The 24,498-nt window shown below is 37.1% G+C and overlaps 1 protein-coding gene across 1 annotated transcript in view; it reads left to right on the top strand.

The window, feature by feature from the left end:
• LOC141394849 (cadherin-related tumor suppressor-like) overlaps positions 1-24,498 on the top strand; it is an 869,985-nt gene that overhangs the window by 772,966 nt on the left and 72,521 nt on the right. The window contains exon 8 of the mRNA XM_073969866.1: positions 14,907-15,897. Coding sequence (XP_073825967.1) covers positions 14,907-15,897 — 991 coding nt within the window. The remainder of the gene's footprint in view (positions 1-14,906; positions 15,898-24,498) is intronic.

The following is a 24,498-nucleotide window of genomic DNA, read 5'->3' as shown; positions in this document are numbered from 1 at the left end:
CCCTAACGAGATCTTGTATTCTATAGAAGACCCCTAACGAGGTCTTCTATTCTATAGAAGACACCTAACGAGGTCCTATATTCTATAGAAGACCCCTAATGAAGTCTTCTATTCTGTAGAAGACCCCTAACGATGTCTTCTTATACTCTTCGTGTTCTTATACTCTATACGACGCCCCTTCAGTGGTGTTCAACTCTATAGAAGACACCCTCGGAGATCTTATACTTTATAAATAAATTTTTTCGATGGTCTTAGATTCTATAGATGATTCCTTCAGCGTTCTTCAGCTCTATATAAAACACCTTCGGTTGTCTTCACCTCGACAGATTACCCCTTCGGCGGTCTTCACTTCTATAAAAGACCCCTTCGGCGATCTTCAGCTTTATAGAAGACCACATGCGGCGGTCTTCACCACTATAGAAGACCGCTTCAGTGGTCTCAACTCTACAAAAGACCCCTTAGATGGTCATCTTAAACTCTAAACTCTATAAAACACCCCTTCCGCGATCTTAAACTCTATAAAAGACCCCTTCGGTGGTCTGCAACTCTATATAAGACGCCTTCAGTGGTCTTAAACTCTATAGAAGACCCCTTCTGTGATCATGAACCCTATAGAAGGTGGTATCCAATTCTACAGATTATCCCTTCGGTGGTCTTCAAATTTGTAGAAAACAACTTCGATGGTCTTCAATTCTATAGAAGACCCCTTCGGTTGTCTGCAACTCTATAGAAGACCCTTTCGATGGCCTTCAACTTTAGTTGACGACCTCTTCGATGGTCTTTCAATAACCCAATCTCACACTCTAAACATATCTCTTAAAATTGTGTAGGGTGTAGCAGAACAAAAGCAGGCAAAGCAAAGAAGAAAAAACGCCACCTTACAATGATATCAACATCACACAACATCGAAACATTTGTAGGGCAATGATTTCATTTAATGTCCAATGGGTTGGAAACCCTTTTTCTGCCCAGCGTCTCGTGTGTGTGAGTGGATCTTGTATGTTCATATAAAAATCAAAATCACAAAGAATTACAAGCTGTTTATTATGTTGCAGCAATCACAACCTTTCTCTTTTGCAAACTGATGTCGATTTTTTTCTTGAATTGGGTTTAAGATTTTGGTTTAGAACTTTTTCAGTTGTGACTGTGGTGGTCAATGCATGAAATGCATTCCTTCAATGGTACCATGCGGTCAGTCACAAAAGATGCAGTATAAAGTAATGCGGCATGCTACAAACTCTGTTGTTTTTGTTGCTATTCTTGTTGGAAAATATTCTTGCATGAATTATTATTTCAACTTGGTCTGTTTATCATTTAATTAAAGTCATTGCTCTTCTTCTGCTGCATCACATGTTTCTCCGTCTTCTTTTTCTTGGCCATTATCGATCCTGACAAAGTGCTTTATTTCACATGTATCCAACGCAGTATGCGGTTACTGTTTCACTTCACTTGCTGTCCGCATTGCAACATTGTAACAATCTAATTATTCGTGCGTTGTGGTCTTTTTATGGTGTTTCGGCTTTTATTTTATTTGGCTTTAACGGTGATTTTTTGCGTATGTCAGGTTTAACAAAAATACGCATGTAGTAGCAAGTGGTCATTTCACCTGCAGCCCTGATGCCAGGGATAACATTGGTAAGAACATAATGTTTAATCCCAATTCTATCTTTCGGTGTAAATCTAAATGTATTTTGGCGATGGGAGTGTTGACTGGAGGTTACAAACTGAAGAATTTAATATACACATTATACATCATATGTATAAGTCATGTATAATAAACGAGTCCAATCGGAGAAGCGATCGATTCAATCGTTTTCGTGTTCCCCAGCCAGACAGATGTATGGACCGGCAAGGCTAAATCGATTCCAAATTCTCTGAAATATGTGAGATGTCTATAATATATGAGAAGCCTATATGTAATTGTCGTCTTTAGCCATATGGCGAGGACTTACTAGCGATATTTTTGTGTGGTCCGTAAGGGCAAACATTTCGGATTATTTAAGACCCTTATAACCTTAAAAGCAATTTTCGGACATATTTATAAACTATCTACTTTCTCCCCTTCACCAAACAATATACATAACTATTTCAACACTCCATAGGCGTATACTTATATTTTAATCTACACGGTGCTCCTGAACCAACTTTAAATGAAAGGAGAGTACACCTGGGAAGTTTTCGCGTATTTTGAAACTTAAATGTTCATAGATGAGAAAAATCAAAAACAAAAAAGTAGAGCGCTTTTTAAATAAATCGCGCTCAAAGTTCACATTTTTAGGGTTTTTTTAGGTTTTCACAATTTTTCTGGGAAACCGCAAGCCCTATCAAAATAGAACTCAGGAAAGTGTTGTAGCAGTAAAAATTCTCTAGAGGTTTGACCTGTATGATATTTCCGTACGTTTTACCATTTTTGAGATATAGAAGTTCAAATTGGGACAATGCACTGACTGTTTCGCCCCCTTATAAAACGTCGTGTACTGTGCGCCTTAACTAACTTTAAATAAAAACCTTTTATACCTGGGAAGTTTTTGGAGATTTTGAAACAGCAACGTTCATAGATGAGAAAAATCTAAAAACAAGAAAAAAACGCTAGAGGTTTTCGCGATTTTGCCTGGAAACCGCAAGTCCTATCGAAGTGGGGCTAAAGAAAATGTTGTAGCTGTGAAAATTTTCTTGAGGATTGACCGTTATGATTTGTTCTTAGGTTTTAGAATTTTTGAGATATAGAAGTTCAGGTCAAATTTTTATTTTTTTTTTCTTGGATTTTTACGATTTGCTTGAAAACGGTAAGTCTACCGTACATGGAATGTATGGGGGTAGCAGTAAGGTGAGGAACCGTCGATGTGGAGTTTTTGAACGTATAAATCCCTGTGAAAGGTCATAACCGTCAAATCTTGGGGGACTTTAATACTTGCTGGCCGAGCAGATTGATAGCTTTACGTTTTCACGGTCAACAAGGACGCCCCCACGGAGAGTGACACTATTCGCCAGACATAACCACCGTGTTATCTGGTCTGACAAATGGCCTCACCTGACAACCCGTCATTTTTCTTGGGTCAGACTCTCTCCATAATTGTCTCTATCAGCAGTCGACTCGATATCATCACCTCTGAACGCCGCACTTTCATCAATCATGCGAAAGCTAGTTGGCCGAGTTTCAGTGAACACATTTATAACCGCTTCAGAGATCTGCCCAACACTTCTGAGGTTCGGATAGCAGAAAGAACGTTCCGAGACATAATCACTGCTACAGTCATATACTTGCTGGTCGAACACCCGAAGTGAGACCAAACATCCCAGCAGAGGCGACGTAATTAGCAGATGAGTGACCCCAGAGCCAGGGAGCTAACACTGAATGTTATAAGGTTGGTCGGTGAGCTTAACCGGGACAAGTGGATAAATCATCTAAAGAGTTGCAACATTGGAAGCGGAATAAGTGAATTGTGGGCAACGGTTAAGTCACTCTCGAACCCTAGGACAAAGGAAGATAGTACCTCCGCACCTTTGGCGTCGTTACGCTGACCAATCCGAAATGGTGCGCAAGTTATTTCAATCGACAGTTTGTCGAGTACCCCAGGTGTGACAGGGCAAAGAGAAGAGTACGGCGACGGACTAGATCTATTCGAGGAGAAACCACCAAAATTTACAATAGATGATGTTGCAAATGCCATCGGGAACGCTAAATTATCCAAAGTGTTGGACTCTGTTGGAATCTTTATGATGGAGTGCTGAAACAGATGGATGAAACGGGAATCGTGTCTCACAAAAGTTTTCAGCCTGTCCTTATCCACCCACATTGTTCCCGAAGTCTGGAAAATAGGCAGGACACCTACTAAGGATACAAGGACGCTACCAAACATGAATCGTAGAGACCGAGTTCGTCTTTGTCGCCTTATAGCAAAGACCTTACTTATCCCCAGCGTCAGAAATAGCTATCCAGTTGCCATGATGCTGGCTTCGTGAGAACTTCGACCAGACAAACTTCCGGCCAATTTAGAAACGTTGCAATTCAGGAACAAGAAGTCGTAGCACCGTAGAGAGAAACAGGGAGTTCCCCAAGGTGGGGTGATATCTCTGGAACTTGTTAACCTGGGAATTCAAATTTTCACTGCTACAATATTTTCTCTAATCTCATTTCGATAGGACTTGAAGTTTCCAAGCAATATCGTGAACACATAAAAACCCTAAAAATGTGAACTTTGACCGCAATTTATTTAAAAAGCGCTCCGTGATTTTTTTTATACCCTCCACCATAGTATAGGGGGTATATTATGTTTGTAACACATCGAACTAATCACTTGCGACCATATAAAGTATATATATTCTTGATCAGGATAAAATTCTAAGACGATCTAGCCATGTCCGTCTGTCCGTCTGTTGTAATCACTCTAACGTTCGCAATAATTATGCTAAAGCGCTATATTTTTGCACCTGAGTGTCGTGTTTCCATAGGCAGGTCAAGTTCGAAGGTGGGCTATATATGACCACTTTTTGGTATAGCCCCCATATAACGGTACCTCCCGATTTTCGGTATTTTTAGCATTTTAACTAAATTTTTTGACCGAACTATATGTAATCTTAAGTTTGGGGTTCCCAGTGGTCACAAAAAATCTCCACTAAAAACCGTCCACATAGGTCCATATTTTGGTATAGCCCCCATATAACGGTACCTCCCGATTTTTTGTATTTTGACGATTTTAGCTACAATTTTCGACCGAACTACCTGTAATTTAACAGTTTAGGTTCCCAGTGATCACAAAATATCTCCACCAAAAACTGTCAACAGAGGACCATGTTTTTGTATAACCCCCATATAACGGTGCCCCATTTTCGGTATTTTTGGCATTTTGACATTTGACCCATACAACGGTATCTCCCGATTTTTGGCTTTTGGATTTTAGCTACAATTTTTGACACAAGTATCTGCAATTCAACATTTGAGTTTCCCAGTGGTCACAAAACTTTTCCACCAAAAACATAGGTCCTCGCTTTGATTTAGCCCATGTAAGGTTCCCGACCGATTAAATACATTTGTTATGATTTTTTTACCATATTTAGGTATCAGTGATCACAAAATATCTCCGGCTAAAATTGTGGACAGGAAAGAAAATAATTATTCCGTTTTACTTCAGAATATTTTATGTTGGAGGGTATAAAAATTTCGGCCTTTCGAACTTAACTCTTTTTTACTTGTTGTTTTTTGATTTTTCTCATCTACGAACATTTATGTTTCAGAATCCGCAAAAACTTCCCAGGTGTAAACTTCCCAGAGAAGCCGCTCCACAGCCGATATGTCTGAAGAGCCTCTTCCAAAGGCGAAGCATGCATGTGACATAGTGGTGCTTGTGTGGGTTTGAATTTTCAGCTTTCCTTTTTCACTTGCATCATTAAAAATTAATATTAAAAATGAACTTCGCCCTAAAAAGGCAAAATTTTCAAATAAGTAAGCTCCTTTCATTTAAAGTTGGTTTAAGAGCACCGTCTCTACTTTCCAAAGGGACAATGACAAATGTAAGTACACAGATTGTATACGCCCAAAACCACATACAGACGAATCGAATTGAAAGCTTTCCACATTTCACTGCTCCACCACACCACTCTCCACAATTCGCACTTACATGTTCTTGGCTTGATTAAGACATTCTCATTCTTAAAACGATGATTTCATTTATTAATGACAACATAAATTATGTTCATAATTTCATCTCGTTGAAATTAATAAAATAATCCACAGGCTGTTCAATCTCATACAAATGGATGTAATAAAAAAAGAATACTTGTGGAGCAGAGCAGGGTAAACAGATTTAACGTATATTCTTAAGGAGTAAAACATCACCGAAAATAACTAAATATAAATTTTTTGTTCATTCGCGTTAGTACTCAGAATTACAAAAAAGGAAGCAAAGTTGGCCGCCAACGAATTTTGAATACCGTATCAGAGTACACAAAAAAGGACAGCTGTCCACGAACATACAAGAAGGGTTAGAAAATGTGCGCAAGTTATATAATGCAAATTACACGAGCTCTTACTTGGGCCGAAAAAATTGAAGCCCCAACCTAATCGTCCCAAAACGGTGGCAATTTGATATTATTTGCAACTTTTTTGCAGAAGTTATGATAAACTTATCAGACCAGTACCTTTCTAATAGAGGATTTAAAATAAAAAAAACATGAAATGCATTGCCTTCAGGAGAAGATCAACAACAACTACCGCTTAGCGAAAAAATTGCAACATTGTTTATAAACAAAAATTAATGATAGCAATTTGCAATGCAACATACTACATTGTTGCATGCCGCAACAACAAGAACCCTATGCTTCTTGTTGCATTTACAACAAAACCTATGGACAGAATATTCTGTATTTCCAATGCAGATAGAAAGGTATAGCCATGATACACTCAATATTAATTCGAATACAATGCGATAAATATATTTTAAAAGTAGAAAAACATACCTTTATATTTACATAAAGCAAGTGAAATCGATGTTAAGCAATATCCGAATGTCATTCTAGTAATCTGCGACTTTCTTAAAGCACCTTGTCCTTTAGATTTTGCTTTGTGTCTTCACTTCTCTAATGTCATTCAAATCGAAAAAAGTTGAATTTTTCTTGCCCAACTGGTAGTAGGCAGTAGAAGTTGTCGTTATTGTTTCGATTTGTGATCATTATAATGAAAAATATTTTCAAACTTATCCGTTAACTACCGAACATTTATATTGACGTCACTCTTATGGTGTTAAAGTGTTGAGAAATTTAATGTGAGAAGAAAAATATTTTTTTTCCTTCTAATACCTTAGAAGCAGCAGTCAGTTTTAGAGCAGGAGTAGCTGCCATCATTATAGTATTGAGGACCATGTCAAAATCATGGATGTTAGGACTCGTATGTCAGATTTATATTCACTGGACAATAGCCCAGACTATCTCCGCATTTTCACATACAATATCGGGAACCCATGACATATCCTGATGACGTTATTTTAGTTTATAGTACTAAAATACGTAATTTTTCAAAGTCCGGTCTGGGTTATCAATATTTTCCACATATATATTCAGCATAGATATTCCAAAAACAGTTTGTAGCGAGCACACATAATATTCCGAAAGAATTTATAATGACAAAATCATCAATAAAATATATTTTGCGACCGCAGATAACGAAAATGTGAATAAAAACGGTAGAATATGGTCCTAAATCAAATTTAAAAAGCGAAAGCTTCTAGAGATGTTAAATATTATAGCTACAAATTTCTTTTGTTCAGAGACTCATAATGAAATTTAATTTGGAACATTTCTTCTTTCGACACAATCCCCAAAAAGTGATGTATGTATCGACTCAGTATGGGATAAATTTTAATTAAGAGTATAAAAGTTCAACAAATAATTTCTACCTATAATATCTAATTTTGTAACGTAATTTTCTTAACAAAGTATTTTGCATAGATATCTAGTTTGAGCTGGGACTTACAGTGAAGAATATTTGTGTAGAATATTTCTTCTTTTAACAGCTTTCGTCTAAAACTAAATTTAATGTTACTTTCATGCATGAATTCGACAAAAGAACAAAACCAATTTATTCGAAAAATATTTGGGTGTTTTGTTAGCAAATTTGATGTATATATTTTCTTGATATATTTTATAAATACATATTTCATTTATACTTATATTGAAATTTGATGGAGAATATTATTGTCTTTCACATCTTCTATCTAGAATGAAGTTTTGTGGGACAAAACTTAATAAACTCAGATAAAGTACAACATTAATCCTAAAACGTGATTTTACTTTCGGCAGATTCCTGGCGTTTAGGTACGATTTAGAGTTTTGGTGTATTCGGAGACCTATAGTAAAATTTTATGGCAAATAATTTTGTAGAATATTTTGATCTAATGCGATCACATTTTAAAGGAGTTATTAAACGTTTTTGAAAAAAGGGCCTTTTAGTGACTCGCATGAGGGTTAATTTTTTCATAAAAAGATACCCCGCATTGTTGCCAGTAATATTGCCAAAGACACTTTATACCTAAAATGCAAGGATTCCAAGGAATCTGATGTCAAATATTTCGTAACCTGTAGAAATGGGCGGAACTTACCACGCCTACTTAGGATACTTCACAACGTAAACTTTCAAAACGCCGATACACGTGTCTTCTTTTTTTCGGTCCACTTTCATAATCTCTGTGGGGTTTCTTGTAATTTTAAAAAAAGTTCAATTTTGTTGTACAGTCTAATCTGAGGTTCGCGATCCAAGAAAAAAGCTTGCTTAAAGCATTTGCTTTGACTCATCGTCTTGGAAACTGAATTGTTGGGAGCTGAATGGCAACATTTTGTTGTTGCAGAAACTGAAATATGTTCGCTCGTGTACCATCTACAGATTTGGTTACGGTTCCTCTGTGTCCAATTTCTAAAATTCTGCAACCTACAGTGGTCACGTCCATAAAGAATCAGGAGACAGGCGATTGGGTTTGGCTGGGCCATTAACAGGCACATCGTATCGTGCGTTCCCATTCTACACACAGTTCATGTCATTTGGATCTTAATTGGGCTAAAACCACTCTTGTTAGACTTGGCAAGTGGCGTTCTTCTGCTGCTATACCTACCTATGAACTACCTGTGCAACTGCATGATCTAGGTTAAATCTTAGTTTCCTCATGAAGATGGTCCACTGGTATCTTGCGGAGGCAACCTGTTGCAGTCCTAAGGGCATTCTGGCAGGTTTGAATATTTTCCCGCGGCGCAGCATTAACATTTGCATACCACAATGGCGCAGCACAGCTTATCGCAGATCAGCTTATTTCTTTGAAAGAGGTCAACAAGATTTCTTCGTTAGCACCGGAAGTGCTGCCGAACAGCGACTTGAGGTCCTTTTTCCTACTTCTGATTTTGTTGCAAATAGCAGAGGCTTGCGCGGACGGCTTAAACATGTTATCGACCGTTACACCCAATATCACCATCAGGGGGAGCCTCAATTCAGCCGTCCAGCACGCGAATGGTATGACAGTAGATTTTGCGGCGGATATTTTCATATTCCACAGGTGGAAGAACTGCACGAAGTCAGCTATGCGGATATGGAAACGATCACTATGTAGGTAGAGGTTTTACAGTTCCGAGATATCACACAGCCTTTTGAAACTTTTAATTTCACTAAACGAGTGCCCGGCCTTTTATTTCTGAATTCGACAACCGACTGGCGTCCACGCAATGAGTAGATTATCCAACATTTCGGGGAGTTGCCTCACTTCCCTTATCTTTGTTCTCGATCAAGAGCCACCATGACAGTGCTATATTGTCCAACGCTTGGAGGTATGTGTTTTCTCTATACTAAAACAGATTGGCAAGGTTGGCGATATCAAGAAGGTTTGGTGGCATGGATGTTCAGCTTCAGTCGGATGATATCTGCAAGACCATTCGTCGCAAATTGTTCTGGTACCTCCTCGGCCGAGAGCTTTAATGTACGGAGTAGAAAGCCATTATTCGCCCTATCACTCTGGTGGTGCTCTATAATTTGCCGGTTAAAATAACAGTCGCACCTCTTGGATCAGTCACTCCCACGCCGCACAGTGGTTCAGAATCGTTTTTTCCTGGTCAAAATTTTGTAACTTTTGAACGGATAGAGATACATATTTTCATAATTCTTTTTTTGTTAGACGGATAACACAATCAGTTTTTAAAATCGAAAAAATTCAATTTTTAAATAATTAAAAAATACTCCTTGGGTTTTCATAAAACTTGTATAACTCGTATTAAAACTCATATACTCAAAAAATGTTAATTTATGTCAAAAATCTGTAATTCATATGGGAAACGGTATAGAAAAACACACCTTTTTCCCATCTAATTTCAATAAATTGAAAAAAAAAAAATTTATATATGAGCTGAAAGAGGAGACTCTCGTGCATATTTCTGTGCAAACAGAACATTGTTCCATGTTGTTCCACAAAAGTTCTAGTCCACTAAATTTGGAATTTCATAAAATTTAGTACCTGAGGAAAAATAAAATAGCTCATGTTGTGTAAACGCTACAGTAATTTACTAAAGACCACAATACTACTTACCTTACAAAAAAACAACGAACAAAATATCTCTTATAGTTTCCGAGAAATAAAAACTTCTTTCTCTAGAAATTTTCAAAAATTACGTATTTCCCAAAAATGGGGAAAATGTTCGTCTTTAAGGGCACACCACGCCCACACCTTCCAGTACTTTGACTAATTTTTTGGTTAGTTTCAATATGATTACAAAATGTAGATTTTTGGCCTGGAAAATCGATTCCTGAACCATTGTGCGCCGTTAATAGTAACAGCCGTTCTATCATCCGTCTTGCTCAGGCTGTCCACAATTTACTTAATCCTCTACCAATGTTGCCTTGCTTCAGATCATCTAGGCACTTTTGCCGCTTATGCTCGCATACTACCCTGTTGATTTCAAGAGTAAGTTCCGCTCATTTTTCTAGACCTGTTATTTCTTCTGAGAAATTTAATACAATTTCGGGTATTCGACCGGCAGGTATGTAGCGAGCGGAACATCTGAGGGAATGCGTAGCTCTCTGAAGCTGAAATTGGTCAATTCTCTGAACTCTTACCAATCAGTTTTTCCATACTTTAGGAAAGTACGGAGGTCAGAGGTAACGAAGTCGTAGGGTCTGTTAATGGAGATGATGATTGGAAGATGGGCTAAGCCAAGAGAAATGAAATATTGCCAGGACGCATCATATATGAGACCGGGTGCCACAATTGAGATTTTGGTGAGCTGTGGCAATCTCCTCTTATCGTCGAACGAACGTCTATGTTCAACGTGCAAAATGTGGAGTATTCAACTTGTTCGACCGGCGCTGTAACCCTCTGGTTGTTACCTAGGCCGGAATGTCAAAACTCGTTATGAACACCATGCGGTTATTGCCTTCCATAAGCGAACTAATATCAGACATTTAACGCAGGACACAGCCATTCATCGATGGTATGTATACATTTAGCAACACTACCGTGGGAGACACACACTTAACTGCTACTCGCATACATTCCATGTATAGGCCACTAGAGTCAACTTCAAACGAGATATGTATGTCTATGATGGACAGATTGGTGTATACGGAAGGCAAGTCACACTGCTCTGCTTTTTGTACGATCCTTTGCATAACGTTGTATCCATCGCAACGTCGCAAGTTAAAAGTTTTGCTTCCGGGATCGCGGCGACAATGATGTTCTTTCGACTCATAAAGTCTACTATTTCGCTGATTTTGTTGCGGAGACCGTTGCAATTGAATTACATGAACGGTGCACTTTGCTGTTGGGGGTGTCTCGTATTCCTACGACAAAGTTGGAGACGCGATGGGAGATGTTCTGAAGCTGCAAGCAACATAACTCCTACCGCAGTAGTTCTGGAGGCGACGAAGACCAGAGCAGACTCGGAAGTACTCCAATTCACTACATCCATTAGATACAAGTACATATTTTCCCAAAACATCCCCGAGAGAACAAGGGAGGCCAACGTGGTTCAGTGGTGAGCACGTCCGCCTTGCTTTCAGTAGGTCTGCTTTTCAATCCCTAATCAGAACCTTAAAATTTTCACTTTGGCAAATCCCCTCAGTGCAATTTTTGGCTTATATTTCCTGAGTATTTCAGCCATAAAAATCGGACTCTGCGATTAAAAGTATGTCATATTGGATCATTGAGCCAATATGAATCGGCGTTCACTTATTGTATGAGAGAAGTCTTCCTTGTCCCTACATCAATTACATCTCACCGAAATTGACATGGTGTGGATGCGCACATAGCAAATGGAAGAGATCCATGACCATGATCTGTGGTTCTTTTCTATCCCGACATAGAACAAAAGTGCTTGGAGAAGGCACAGCGGGGATATATTGCAGCTCGTATGGTTAAAAACGGCCCGCTGTTGTTTTGACGGCAAAATGTGAACATTTAGGAGATAAATGGGAAATGTTGGTATCGTTGCAATTTTTAGGTAAAGGTAACTTAAGTGTCACATGTGGGAGTTGGGGCTATCCTATGTTTGTGTTTTGCTTTCTTCTTTGATTAAGATAATATGAATACAGTTGTTCCGAGAGAATAGTTGCTTCCCGAAAAAAATAATGTACATTGAGTTGGAGACACAACCCTATTGTCTTCCAAAATTAATGGTGAAATCGATAAAATAATAAGTTTTCAAAATTTTCAACGGTGGCAAAATACCCCTCAGTAATGTTGGCGACATTTCCTGAGTATTTCAGCCATGTAAAAAAACTTCTCTACAAAGTGGTGTCTTAAGACACGCCGTTCGGACTCGGCGATAAACAGTAGGTCCCATATCATTGAGCTAATATGAATCGGGGTGCACTCATTGATATGAGAGAAGTCTCCCTTGTCCCGTATGGGATGTTAGTGGAACAATTATATATATTATACATATAGCGTTTAAAAGAAAGGCATGGAGAAGGAACCCCGCCTCCTTCTAAATTCGTAAAATATAGAATACAACGGCAAACCTTGAGCATTTGCTGCAAATTTCATGGAAATCGGTTCGGTAGTATTGGAGATATAAGATATTTAAAAAAATATGCGTGGTCGGATTTTTAGGTCCAACCGAAGTACCTAGAATCTAGAATCTTCCAAATTTTTTGAACAAAATATGCAGCCTATTTTCATAGGGCCATCCCTGTACATTCCCTGAAAATTTCAAAATCGGTTCAGTAATTTTGTAGATATATCATATTTTAAAAAGTGGGCGTGGTCAAAAATTTCTTTCCATAAACACCTTAGTTGGGTTATGACGACCATTTCAAAAAAAGTCCAAATCGGTCCAGCCGTTCACAACTGATGCATTTACAAACGAACGACATTTGATTTTTATACCCTCAGCATTTATGCTAACGAGGGTATATACACTTTCATACGGGCAAAATGTGCCTCATCGAAATAATGGTTTTAGACCCCAAGTATGTTTGGACGAAATGTGTTTCAGACATTTTGGAGTCGATTTAGCAATGTCCGTCCGTCTGTCTGTCTGTCTGTCTGTCCGTCTGTCTGTCCGTCTGTCTGGCTGGTGCGCACGATAACTCTCGAACGGATGATCCGATTTGGTCCAAAAGTTGGCTATCGCAATATTTTGTCCAAACTTAGTTTAAGTTCGAAGATGGGTACTAACGGTCCACTCCTTCCGGTACCTCCCCCACAAAAGTTCGTAAATGTTCGGAAAATTTGTGCGCACTATAACTTTTGAAGAGAATAATCGACTTGGTCCATACTTTGCACATCGTGAAATTTCTACCAGACTTAGATGAGGTTCCAATATGGACTCAATCGGTCCACTCCTTCGGGTACCTCCCACACAAAATTTCGGAAAAGTTCAGTTTAGGGCCTGCTATCGAATCGCTTTGATTTTTATTGCAACAACTTGTATTCATTGTCCTCCATACGACGGTACAAGTTTCATCAAGGGCAAGTCCATACTTCCTGAGAAAATAGCCTAAAAGTTGCAAAGAGCCCCTATGACACCGTGTGTAGAGGATGGAGCGCAAGATAACTCTCGAACGGATCTGCAGATTCGGTCCAAAAATTTACCTTCGTAATATTTTGTCCAAACATAGTTTAAATTCGAAGATAAGCCATCGGTCCACTCCTTCAGGTACCTCCCCCACAAAAGTTCAAAAATGTTCGGAAAAATTGTGCGTACGATAACTCTTGATGGGAGTGACAGATTTGGTCCATACTTTACACTTCCTAATATATTTACCAGGTTCGAATATGGACTATATTTGTCTACTCCTTCTGGTACCACTCACAAAAAATTTCGGATAAGTTCACTTTAGGATCTGCTCTCGGATCACTTTGATTTTTGTTGAAGCGATTTGCAATCGCTACCTCCATTACGACGGCTAAAGTTTTTTCAGGGGCAATTCCATATTTCTTGGGAAAACAGCCCGAAAGGTGTTAAAAACCCCTATGTCACCATATGTGGCGATCGGAAAGCACCATAACTCTCGAACTGTTCAACCGATTCGTCACAACATCCGGTACTTCTCCCTAATATTTAAAAGTATCACTGAAATGACAGGACGATATCACTTGAATGGGTCAACCAATTTTGTCAACATTTAGTTTAACTTCTAAAATGGCACATATCGGTCCTCCCCCTCAAAAGTTCAACATTTGTGTCTTAGTGCAGTTAATTCCTAATCCACATTTGTGTCGGCAAGTTCAAATGTCCAAAAAGGGCCACAAAACTCTGAAGAGGCCTTAAATACATTCGAAAGTTTCTCCTCACATTGGCTGAGGGTATATATCTGTCGGCAAAGCCGACTGACAATATTTTACTTGTTATTAATAAAGATTACACATCATGGTGCTCTTGAATATAATTTAAATGGAAGGTGCTTTCACCTGGGAAGTTTTTGCGGATTCTGAAACTACAATGTTCATAGATGAGAAAAATCAAAAAAATCGCCGGAGCACTTTTTAAATAAATCGCGTTTCAAGTTGACATTTCTAGGGGTTGTTTAGGTTTTCACGATTTTGCTTAGAAATCGCAAGTCCCATCAAAATGAGACCGAAAATATCACTAAAGTCAATCTTGTGGAGAATTTTGATAGCTACAACATTTTCTTTATTCCCATTTTGATAGGTCTTGTGGTTTCTAAGCAAAATCGCAAAACCTAAACAACCCCTAAAAATGTCAACTTGAATCGCGATTCATTTAAAAGGCGCTCCGGCGATATTTTTTTTTTTTTGTTTTTTGATTTTTCTCATCTATGAACATTGTAGTTTCAGAATTCTCAAAAACTTCCCAGGTGTAAGCACCTTCCATTTAAATTTGATTCAAGAGCACCGTGGAGTATGTTTTACAATACCTATCCCAAACTTACAGTCTACCATTGCATACTAATTTAAAAAAAAATTACTCTCTTCCAGGTCACCATTATCCTAAAAGACGTCAACGATGAAGCTCCAATCTTTGTCACTTCCAATTACACCGAAATTTTGGAAAATATACCACTCAACACAGTTGTGATGGTGGTGAAGGCCGTCGATCGTGATGAAGGCAAAAATGGCTACATTGAATATTCTCTAGATGGTGGTGGCGGTGGTTATGGTGAGAACAAAGTGCCCTTCACCTTAGGCTCAGTAGATGGTCTACTGAGAGTATCTGGTAAATTAGATCGTGAAACACAAACATCATATCTGTTGAATATAACAGCTCGCGATCGTGGAGAACCAGCCAAAACGACACAAAGCCAACTGTTTGTTCGTGTATTGGATGAAAATGATAATCCTCCAATATTTGATCCAAAACAATATACCGCATCGGTGGCAGAGAATGCCAGTATTGGTGCCATGGTATTGCAAGTATCGGCCACGGATATAGATGATGGTGCCAATGGTCGGGTACGTTATTCCATTGTGGCTGGTGATGATAATCGTGATTTTATGATCAGTGAAGATTCGGGTATTGTGCGAGTTTCGAAAAACCTCAACTATGAAAGAAAATCACGTTATGTGTTGTCCATTAAAGCCGAAGATTCTGCTGCAGATTTGGGTTTGGCCTATGAAAATGACAAGGGGCGTCAAAAGTTAACACATCTATTTGAAAATCGTTACGACTTGGCCGAAATGGTGATTGTTATCACCGACATCAATGATAATCCGCCGACATTTTTGGACTCTCCCTATGTGGCATATGTTATGGAAAATGTGGTACCACCCAATGGTGGTTATGTTCTTAGTGTAGAGGCCTATGATGCTGATACCCCACCATTTAATTCGCTGGTACGCTATTTCCTCAAGGAGGGTGATACAGATCTATTTCGCATAAATGCCTCAACGGGAGAAATATCTGTACTGCGTTCATTGGATCGTGAGGCTAAATCGGAGTACACATTGACGCTGGTCGCCATGGATACGGGTAAGTTACATACATAGTTATATTTTATGAACAAAAAAAAAAACGAAAACCAAACTTATTGATTATAATCTTTGGCAACAAGTGTTCCAGCCATTAAGGAGGCTTTAAAATATTGTAATGGTGGGGGGACTACGAATATGCAAAATATAGCTAAGATATCGTACTGCACAAAGAAAAAAAATCATAATTCAGGCAACAACGTTGTAATATTTAAATGAGCTGCATCATTGACTACTACCACAGCAATCGCTGTGACCATGATGACGAGGATGATGATGATTTTGCTGCCGCTTTTGTTATTCTCCCTTATTTTTCCGCTGTTATTGATTACAATCATTTCACTGAAAGAATTTAATTTTGCTTAAAGGCTAAACATCTTTTTTCTGCAGTTTTTGCATTCGTTACTTTACTCTGCATCAGTTTGAGATAAAACAGAACAACAACATAAAACCCATAAAATTCCACATCGTTACACATTTTGCTTATAGTAATGATCGATATCGATATTATTTTGAAATATGTTTTAAAGATTATAATAATCGATGTTCACCAGCAGGCCAAGTGACCAGCAGGCTAATTTGGTATGCACTCATGTGGCAGCGGCAGCATGTACATATGTAGGTATGCCTATCGAGGACAAGAGGATTCCAAAAAAAAATTATTGTTGAAAGTTGACGATTTGCTAGGTTTTCTAAAAGCTTCTTCAGAAGTTTTTCAACAATGTTTTACTTCCTGTTGATCAAAATTTAATTGTCTGAATGAAAACATCTTTAAGTGTTAAAATATTTAGACTCAAGACTAGACAAGAATGTTCCGAAATTTCTATTTTAGGAAAATGGAATACTCATGCTTTGTCACGATCAGAAATGTGCCTCACAAAAATAATCGTTTTATACCCAACATATGCTAAGGCCAAATCCGTTTCTAACAATTCGATCTAGCTACTTTCGTCAGTCTATCGGTTTTTCTGGGTGAAGCTCGTGCTAACTCTCAAAGGCAATTAGTTAGGGAAGTTAGCAATAACTTAGTAATTTGACATATTTATATTCCTAACTGTCGGCTCACTCCTTCAGGTTGATGTTGAATAACCACTACAAAGTATTTTACTGAGATACTGATCCAAAAGCTGACAGTGGATAAACTTATTTCCGTTAGTGCATAGAATTATCCACGTTGGGGGATAAAATAATTTAGGATGATAGATAAAATGATCCACAATGATGAATAAAAATAAATAAGTTATCCACGATGGTGGATCAAATTATTTACGTCGGTGAATAAAAATGTCCATGATGGTGGATAGAATTATCCACGATACTGGAAAGAATTATTCACGATGGTGGATAGAAATATCCACAATGGTGAAATAATTATTAACGATTATATAAAACAAGTAAAATAGTATTAGTCGGTCTGGCCGACAGAGATATACCCTCAGCCTGTGTGAATTAAAATACTTCCTCGAAAAAACGTATGTATTTAGGGGGACTAGGATAAAAGCCCAAAGCTTCGAGAGTTGCCATGCGCTCCAGCCACTACATATGGTGCCATAGGGATTTTTTTACACTTTTCGGGCTGTTTCCATTTACCGCCGTAATGGAAACAGCGAATGCAAGTTGCTTCAACAAAAATCCAAGTGATTCGAGAGCAGGTATTAAAGTGAATTTATCCGAAATTTTGTGTGGGAGGTACCCGACGGAGTGGACAAATACAGTCCATATTCGGACATGATCTATATCTAGTAGATATATTACGGTGTAAAGTATGGACCAAATCGGTCACTCCCTTCAAAAGTTATAGTGCACACAATTTTTCCGAACATTTTTGAATTTTTGTGGGGGAGGTATCTAAAGGAGTTGACCGAAATGGCTTATCTTTAAACTTTTAATATATATGTTCACAAAATATTACGAAGGCCAAATTATAGACCGAATCGACAGATTTTTTCGAGAGTTCCCTTGAGCTTCAACAACTACACACGGCGTCACAGGGTTTTTTTTACCTTTCAGGCTATTTTCTCAGAAAGTATGGACCTGCAGTGAATACAAGTTGCTACAACAAAAAACGAAGCAATTCAAGAACAGGTCCTAAACTGATTGAGTCTATATTGAAACATTATCTAAGTCTGGCACACATTTTACGATGGGCAAAGTGTGGACCAAATCGGTTACCCCCTTCAAGAGTAATCGTGCGCACAAATTTTCCGAACATTTTCGAACTTTTGTGGGGAGGTACCGGAAGGAGTGAACCGATATAACCCATCTTCGAACTTAGACTAAGTTTTGGTAAAATATTACGAAAGCCAAAATTTTAACCGAATCTGTTCATCAGTTTGAGAGTTATCGTGCGCTCCAGCCAGACAGACAGACGGACATTGCTCAATCGACTCCAAATTGTCTGAAACACATTTCGTCCAAACATACTTGGGGTCTAAAACCATTATTTCGATGAGGCACATTTTGCCCGTATGAAAGTGTATATGGGCAAAACTGCCAATTATTTCATATTCCATTTCCAAAAAAATGAATTTTTTCTTTTCGCGCTACATTAACGATTTTTGGTACATAGGTTAAGAAAAAATTCCCCAGTACAAATCCGATCGCGAGCAAATTTTTGGTTGTTGCGGACAAATGTTATCGCGGTTTTACTTCTGCTTTTAAGAAAAAATTATTATAAAAACGCTAATTATTTTATTGAGCACAATTGTCACTAAAAAGTTATCACGAAGTGACGTCATTAAGTAGATTGCATAATATTTGTAAAATGTTTCTCAGCATTCGCGGAATTTACAAAAAATTGACAAAATTTTAAATGTAATCCGAATTTTTTGAAAATGTAGGTCCTTTACCCGTCAAAAATAACAAAAAAAGTAACAGTTTTAAATAAAGACTTCACGGGGAATCAAATGAGACCAAACTTATAATTATCGGGATAGTAGTTAGGATATTATAGCCAAAATAAGCACATATTTGTGTTACAAAAAACAAATTTTGGTTTGGAATAATAGTATAATATAATAATAGTATAATATTCTAGAGTTGAAAATATTGGAAAAATTCTATAGGAGTACTTCTTTTATTTTTCTTGAAACTGCCAAGAAAGTGGGCGGATTTTGCTTTATCTACATTCACATAGAAGGTTTCCCATTGAGGAAAGTTATCGGGTTGATGAAATTAATCATTAGACTTCTTAAACGGAAATAGAGTTCAAATAAACCGCTTTAACTTATATGCATTATTAAAATATGTGTAAATCGCGTAATTATCAAAATCGTTTTGTCCGCATGTGATTTTCATGTACAGCAAGACCATATCTTTTAATTTGTATATATTTTTCGAAATATAATTTGGACGCTAAGATGTAGCATCGGCTGCATCTTAGCATTAAAAAACCTATAAAACATCGCTAATTTGCGCAAAGTTCATACAATTTCGTTCCGCATCCGGTTTTAGTGTCACCATGAAAATCTGCATCTATATATACCTATTTCAAGGCAATCAGTCAAGAACCGTGGATGCAGCATCACACACTATTTTTGGGATAAAATGAATGTAGTTCCCTTATCAGTGAAGTTTTTAAATCTCTGTTTCCGCAAAAAGGAAGATGCTGCACTAGTTTTTTCATAGTAGTGCAAGCGGCCGACAGAATACGCGATAAAATGCGCGATATTTTCAAAAACAATATTAGGTGATTTTCCTATCTTGGAATTTCTCCTATCTCGCGTTTTAGTAGATGGATTTTAACGAATAATGATTTATTAGATCCGCAACGTAAAAATCCAAAATTTGCAATCATGCACGAGTAAATCGAATGCCAATTGTACAAATTAGACCCGAAATATATGATTTTTAGAAATTTGTTCGCACAAAATTTTCGTATTTGGATACAGATTTCTCTGAAGCTGTGTAGGCTACATTCACGGCACATATATCAAATAAATCAGAATCGTGAGTTCTTCATTCATATAAATGATTTTTTGAAAAACCTGTTTGCGGAACGAAATTATAAGAAAATTTCAAAAAACACTTAAAATCTGGCTTCAAAATGTCAGCATCATTTAATGGTAGACGCAGATCAAATTTTGAGAAGTTATACACTAGTGAGATGATCCTTATTTAGTTGCCTTCTACTTTTACTTTAACGGGAAAAACGTGAAAAGTGCGGTTTAATCACAAATCGAGAGAAAACAAAAAAAGACACGTTGGCTTCAACCCATTTTTACCCATTTTTTAACATAAATATATCCACAGCTTCCACGCAAATCAACTTTGAAGGCCAATATTTTTTGCCAAGTCTAAAAACATTTCATTTTATCCAAAAGCATGTAAATTATACAATATACAACCACTACTCGCGAGTTATAAACGGGTAAACCTTGGCTTCAACCAAGTTAAATTTTCAATAATATTGCCCATATATCCTCGTTAGCATAAATGCTGAGGGTATAATTATCCACGATGGTGAATAAAATTATCCACGATGGTTGATGAAATTATCCATGATGGTAAATAAAATAATGCACGATGGTGAGCAAAACTATCCACGATGGCGGATTAAAGTATACACTGTGGTGAGTGAAACTATCCACGATTGTAGATACAAATATCCACAATGGTGAGTATACGTAATTGTCCTCGATGATGAATCCACGTTGGCGAATAACAGAAACCACGATGGTGGATAAAATTATCTACAATGGTGGAAAACTTTTTCACGATGATGGATAAAATTATCCACAATGGCGTATATAATTATCCACGATGGCGGATAAAATTGTCAATAATGGTGGATAGAATTATCCACGATTGTGGATAGAATTATCAACAATGGTGGATAAAATTATCAAAGATGGCGGATAAAATTATCCGCATCGGTTAAAAAAACCACAATAGAATTATCCACTTTAGTCACTAAAATTATTCACAATGGTGGATAAAATTATCCACAATAGTGGATTAAATTTTCCACGATGGGAGATAAAATGATCCTCAATGTTTGAAAATATTTTCGGCGATAGCGGATAAAATTATACACAATAGTCGAAAACAGGTCCACGATGGTGGATAAAATTATCCACAATAATGGATAAAATTATCCACCATTAATGGATAAAATTATCCACAATGGTGGATAATATTATTCACGATGGCCGATAAAATTATCCACGATGGTAAATAAAATAATCCGAAATGGTGGATAGAATTATCAACGATGGTGAATAAAACTATTTGCGGTGGTGGATTAAATTATCCACGATGATGAATTGAACTATCACCGATTGTGGATAAAATTATCCACAATGGTGGATAGAATTATCCACGTTAGTGGAAAAAATGTCCGATGGTGGATAGAATTATCCGCAATTGTGAATAAAATTATCCATGATGGTGATTTAAATTATCCACGATTGTGGATAAAATTATCAACAATGATGGATAGAATTATCCACGATGGTGAAAAAAATTTCCGTGATGGTGGATTAAATTATCCACGATGGTGAATTAAAGTATCCACTATTGTGGATAAAATCATCCACAATCTTGTATAGAATTATACACGATGGTGGATAGAATTATCGAAAATGGTGGATAGAATTATCCGCGATGGCGGATAAAATTATCCATGATGATGAATAGAATTATCCACGATGGTCGAAAAATGTCCGCGATTGTGGATTAAATTATCCACGATGGCGGATAAAATTATCCACGAAGGTGAATAAAATTATCCACGGTGGTTGATAAAATTAAATTAAATAAAATAAAAAAAAATGTTGAACAAAATTATTGTATATAAAAATATCCACAATGCTGGATATAATTATCCTCAATGATGGATCCACGATGGTGAATAAAATCATCCACAATGGTGGACAGAATTATCCACGATGATGTATAGAATTATCAACTATGGTGAATAAAATTATCCACGATGGTGAATAAAATTATCCAAGATTGTGGATAAAATTATCCACATTGGATGAAAAATCCACAATGGTAGATAGAATTATCCACAATACTTCATAGAATTACCCACTTTGGTTGCTAAAATTATTTACAATGGTGGATAAAATTATTCACAATGGTGGAAAATATTTTCGGCGGTGGGGGATAATATTATGTACGATGGTGGATTAAATTATCCACGATGATGAATTAAACTATCCACGATTGTGGATAAAATTATACACAATGATGGATAGAATTATCCAGGATGGTGAATAAAATTATCCACAATGGTGGATTAAATTATCCACGATGGTTAATTTTATTATTCACGATTGTGGATAAAATTATCCACAATGGTGGATAGAATTATCCACAATGGCGATGAAACTATCCATGATGGTAAATAAAATAATGCACGATGGTGAGCAAAACTATCCACGATGACGGATTAAAGTATACACTGTGGTGAGTGAAACTATCCACGATTGTGGATACAAATATCCACAATGTTGAGTATACATAATTATCCTCGATGATGAATCCACGATGTGAAATAACAGAAACCACGATGGTGGATAAAATTATCTACAATGGTGGAAAACTTTTTCACGATGATGGATAAAATTATCCACAATGGCGGATATAATTATCCACGATGGCGGATAAAATTGTCAACAATGGTGGATAGAATTATCCACGATTGTGGATAGAATTATCATCAATGGTGGATAAAATTATCAAAGATGGCGGATAAAATTATCCGCATTGGTTGACAATTAAATTATCCACGATGGTGAATTAAAGTATCCACTATTGTGGATAAAATCATCTACAATGTTGTATATACACGATGGTGGATAAAATTAGCAAAAATGGTGGATAGAATTATCCGCGATGGCGGATAAAATTATACACTATGGTGCATTGAATTGTACACAACGATGAATTAAATTATCCACGATTGTGAATAAAATTTTCCACACTGGTGGATAGAATTATCCACAATGGTTGGAAAAATTGTCAACGATGGTGAATAAAATGATTCACAATGGTGCATAACATTATCCAAGGAGGTGGATAAAATTATTCACATTGGTGGGTAAAATTATCATACTTAGTAAAGAAAATTATTCCCGTTTGTGAATAGTATTATCCACGTTTGTGGTAAAATTATCCACGTTTGTGAATTAAAGTATCCAGAATGGTGGATAAAATTATCCACAATAGTCGTATTTGGAGACCATCCCCTATACATCGCAGTGTGGGGCTGTTTCGCATACTGGCAGATGTTTTGAATGGTGTCATCAATCCTTGCCCTATAACATTATAGACAAGGGGTCTGTGGGGGTAGTCGCGTATTCTGATGACAACGACGACTCACTGGGGTCTGTGTTCGAATTCTGTAAAAACTATTTGCATATTATATAAAGTATATCGTCTGCTCCGTCGGAAAAGGTCGTAAGTCCACTTTTTTTGGAAATCGCGTTTTTGTTACAGGATGATAGTACAAGTCAAAACACGTCGTATGATACAAAGAAAATGGTAGTATGTCGCGTTTTTCTATATGGTTTGCCCTTGTCGGAAAAGGTCGAAAGTCCACAAAACGTACAAATTTGAGTACGAAAAGGTCGTAAGTCCACAGGAAAATGTATACTTTATAATGTAGTTCAGATATAATGTTTAACATCGTCCATGGTTGGGGTACAATGTAAAGAACTAGCCTACACCTTTGGATGATAATCGGATGATATTTGGCGGAGCCTGTGGACCAAACTTTTGAACAAAAATTTTATAATTTTTACATGGCAACTAAAATTTACATTTGAAATCTATTTTGCCCTATAAGCGAACTGATTATGAAAGATGGACTTATGGCCTATTCATTGATACAAATTGGGATGCTGTATGTGTTCAAATACCTCATATATTGAAAATAATTGATTGAAATGTTATTGAACTAAGAAGACATAATGGTTTTTGCTAACAAAGAGCAGTATGAATTTGGAATGGAATTAGACGATGGCGTCATTAGTCTTGTTCCCTATGGTTTCTGATGATAAACTTCCTAAACACAGGAAGACATTACATGCTGAAGATTCTACATGGTTTGCAAACACAAAAAATTAGTTGGGATATGCAAGTGACTATCAATAACAAGTAAGAACGTCGTTAAATTCGGCCAGGCCGAACTTGTTATACCCTCCACCATAAGTTGTATTGAATTTTACTTCAATTAGTTTCCTTTCGTTTATGAAGTAGACTAAATGCCATATTTTAGCAATTTCGGTAAAACAATGTGGCTAACCTTCAAAATACCGAAATTCGGGAGGCACCGTTCTATGGGGCTATATGAAGGCGTGGACCTATATAGACAAATTTATGGGAGAAAGTTTTATACCCCAAACGAAGAATAAATACCAAATTTCAGCCATTTCGGAGGAATATTGACACCTTCAAACTACCGGAAATCGGGAGGTACCGTTCTATGGGGTCTATACGAAGACGTCAATACCAAACCCCCTAGAAGTAATAGAAACTTCTATACCAAATCACGAAGATCTATCTTAAAAATTGCGAGCTGTATCTTAATTTCAAAAGACGGACAGACGGTAATGGTTATTCCGACTTAGAATTTTACTCTGATCAAGAATAT

The sequence above is a fragment of the Musca autumnalis genome, unplaced genomic scaffold (assembly GCF_047663935.1).
Source record: "Musca autumnalis isolate F117 unplaced genomic scaffold, ASM4766393v1 scaffold_2, whole genome shotgun sequence".
Classification (NCBI taxonomy): Eukaryota; Metazoa; Arthropoda; class Insecta; order Diptera; family Muscidae; genus Musca; species Musca autumnalis.
Note: the sequence above shows the minus strand (reverse complement) of the source record. Positions and strands in the feature narration are given on the sequence as shown.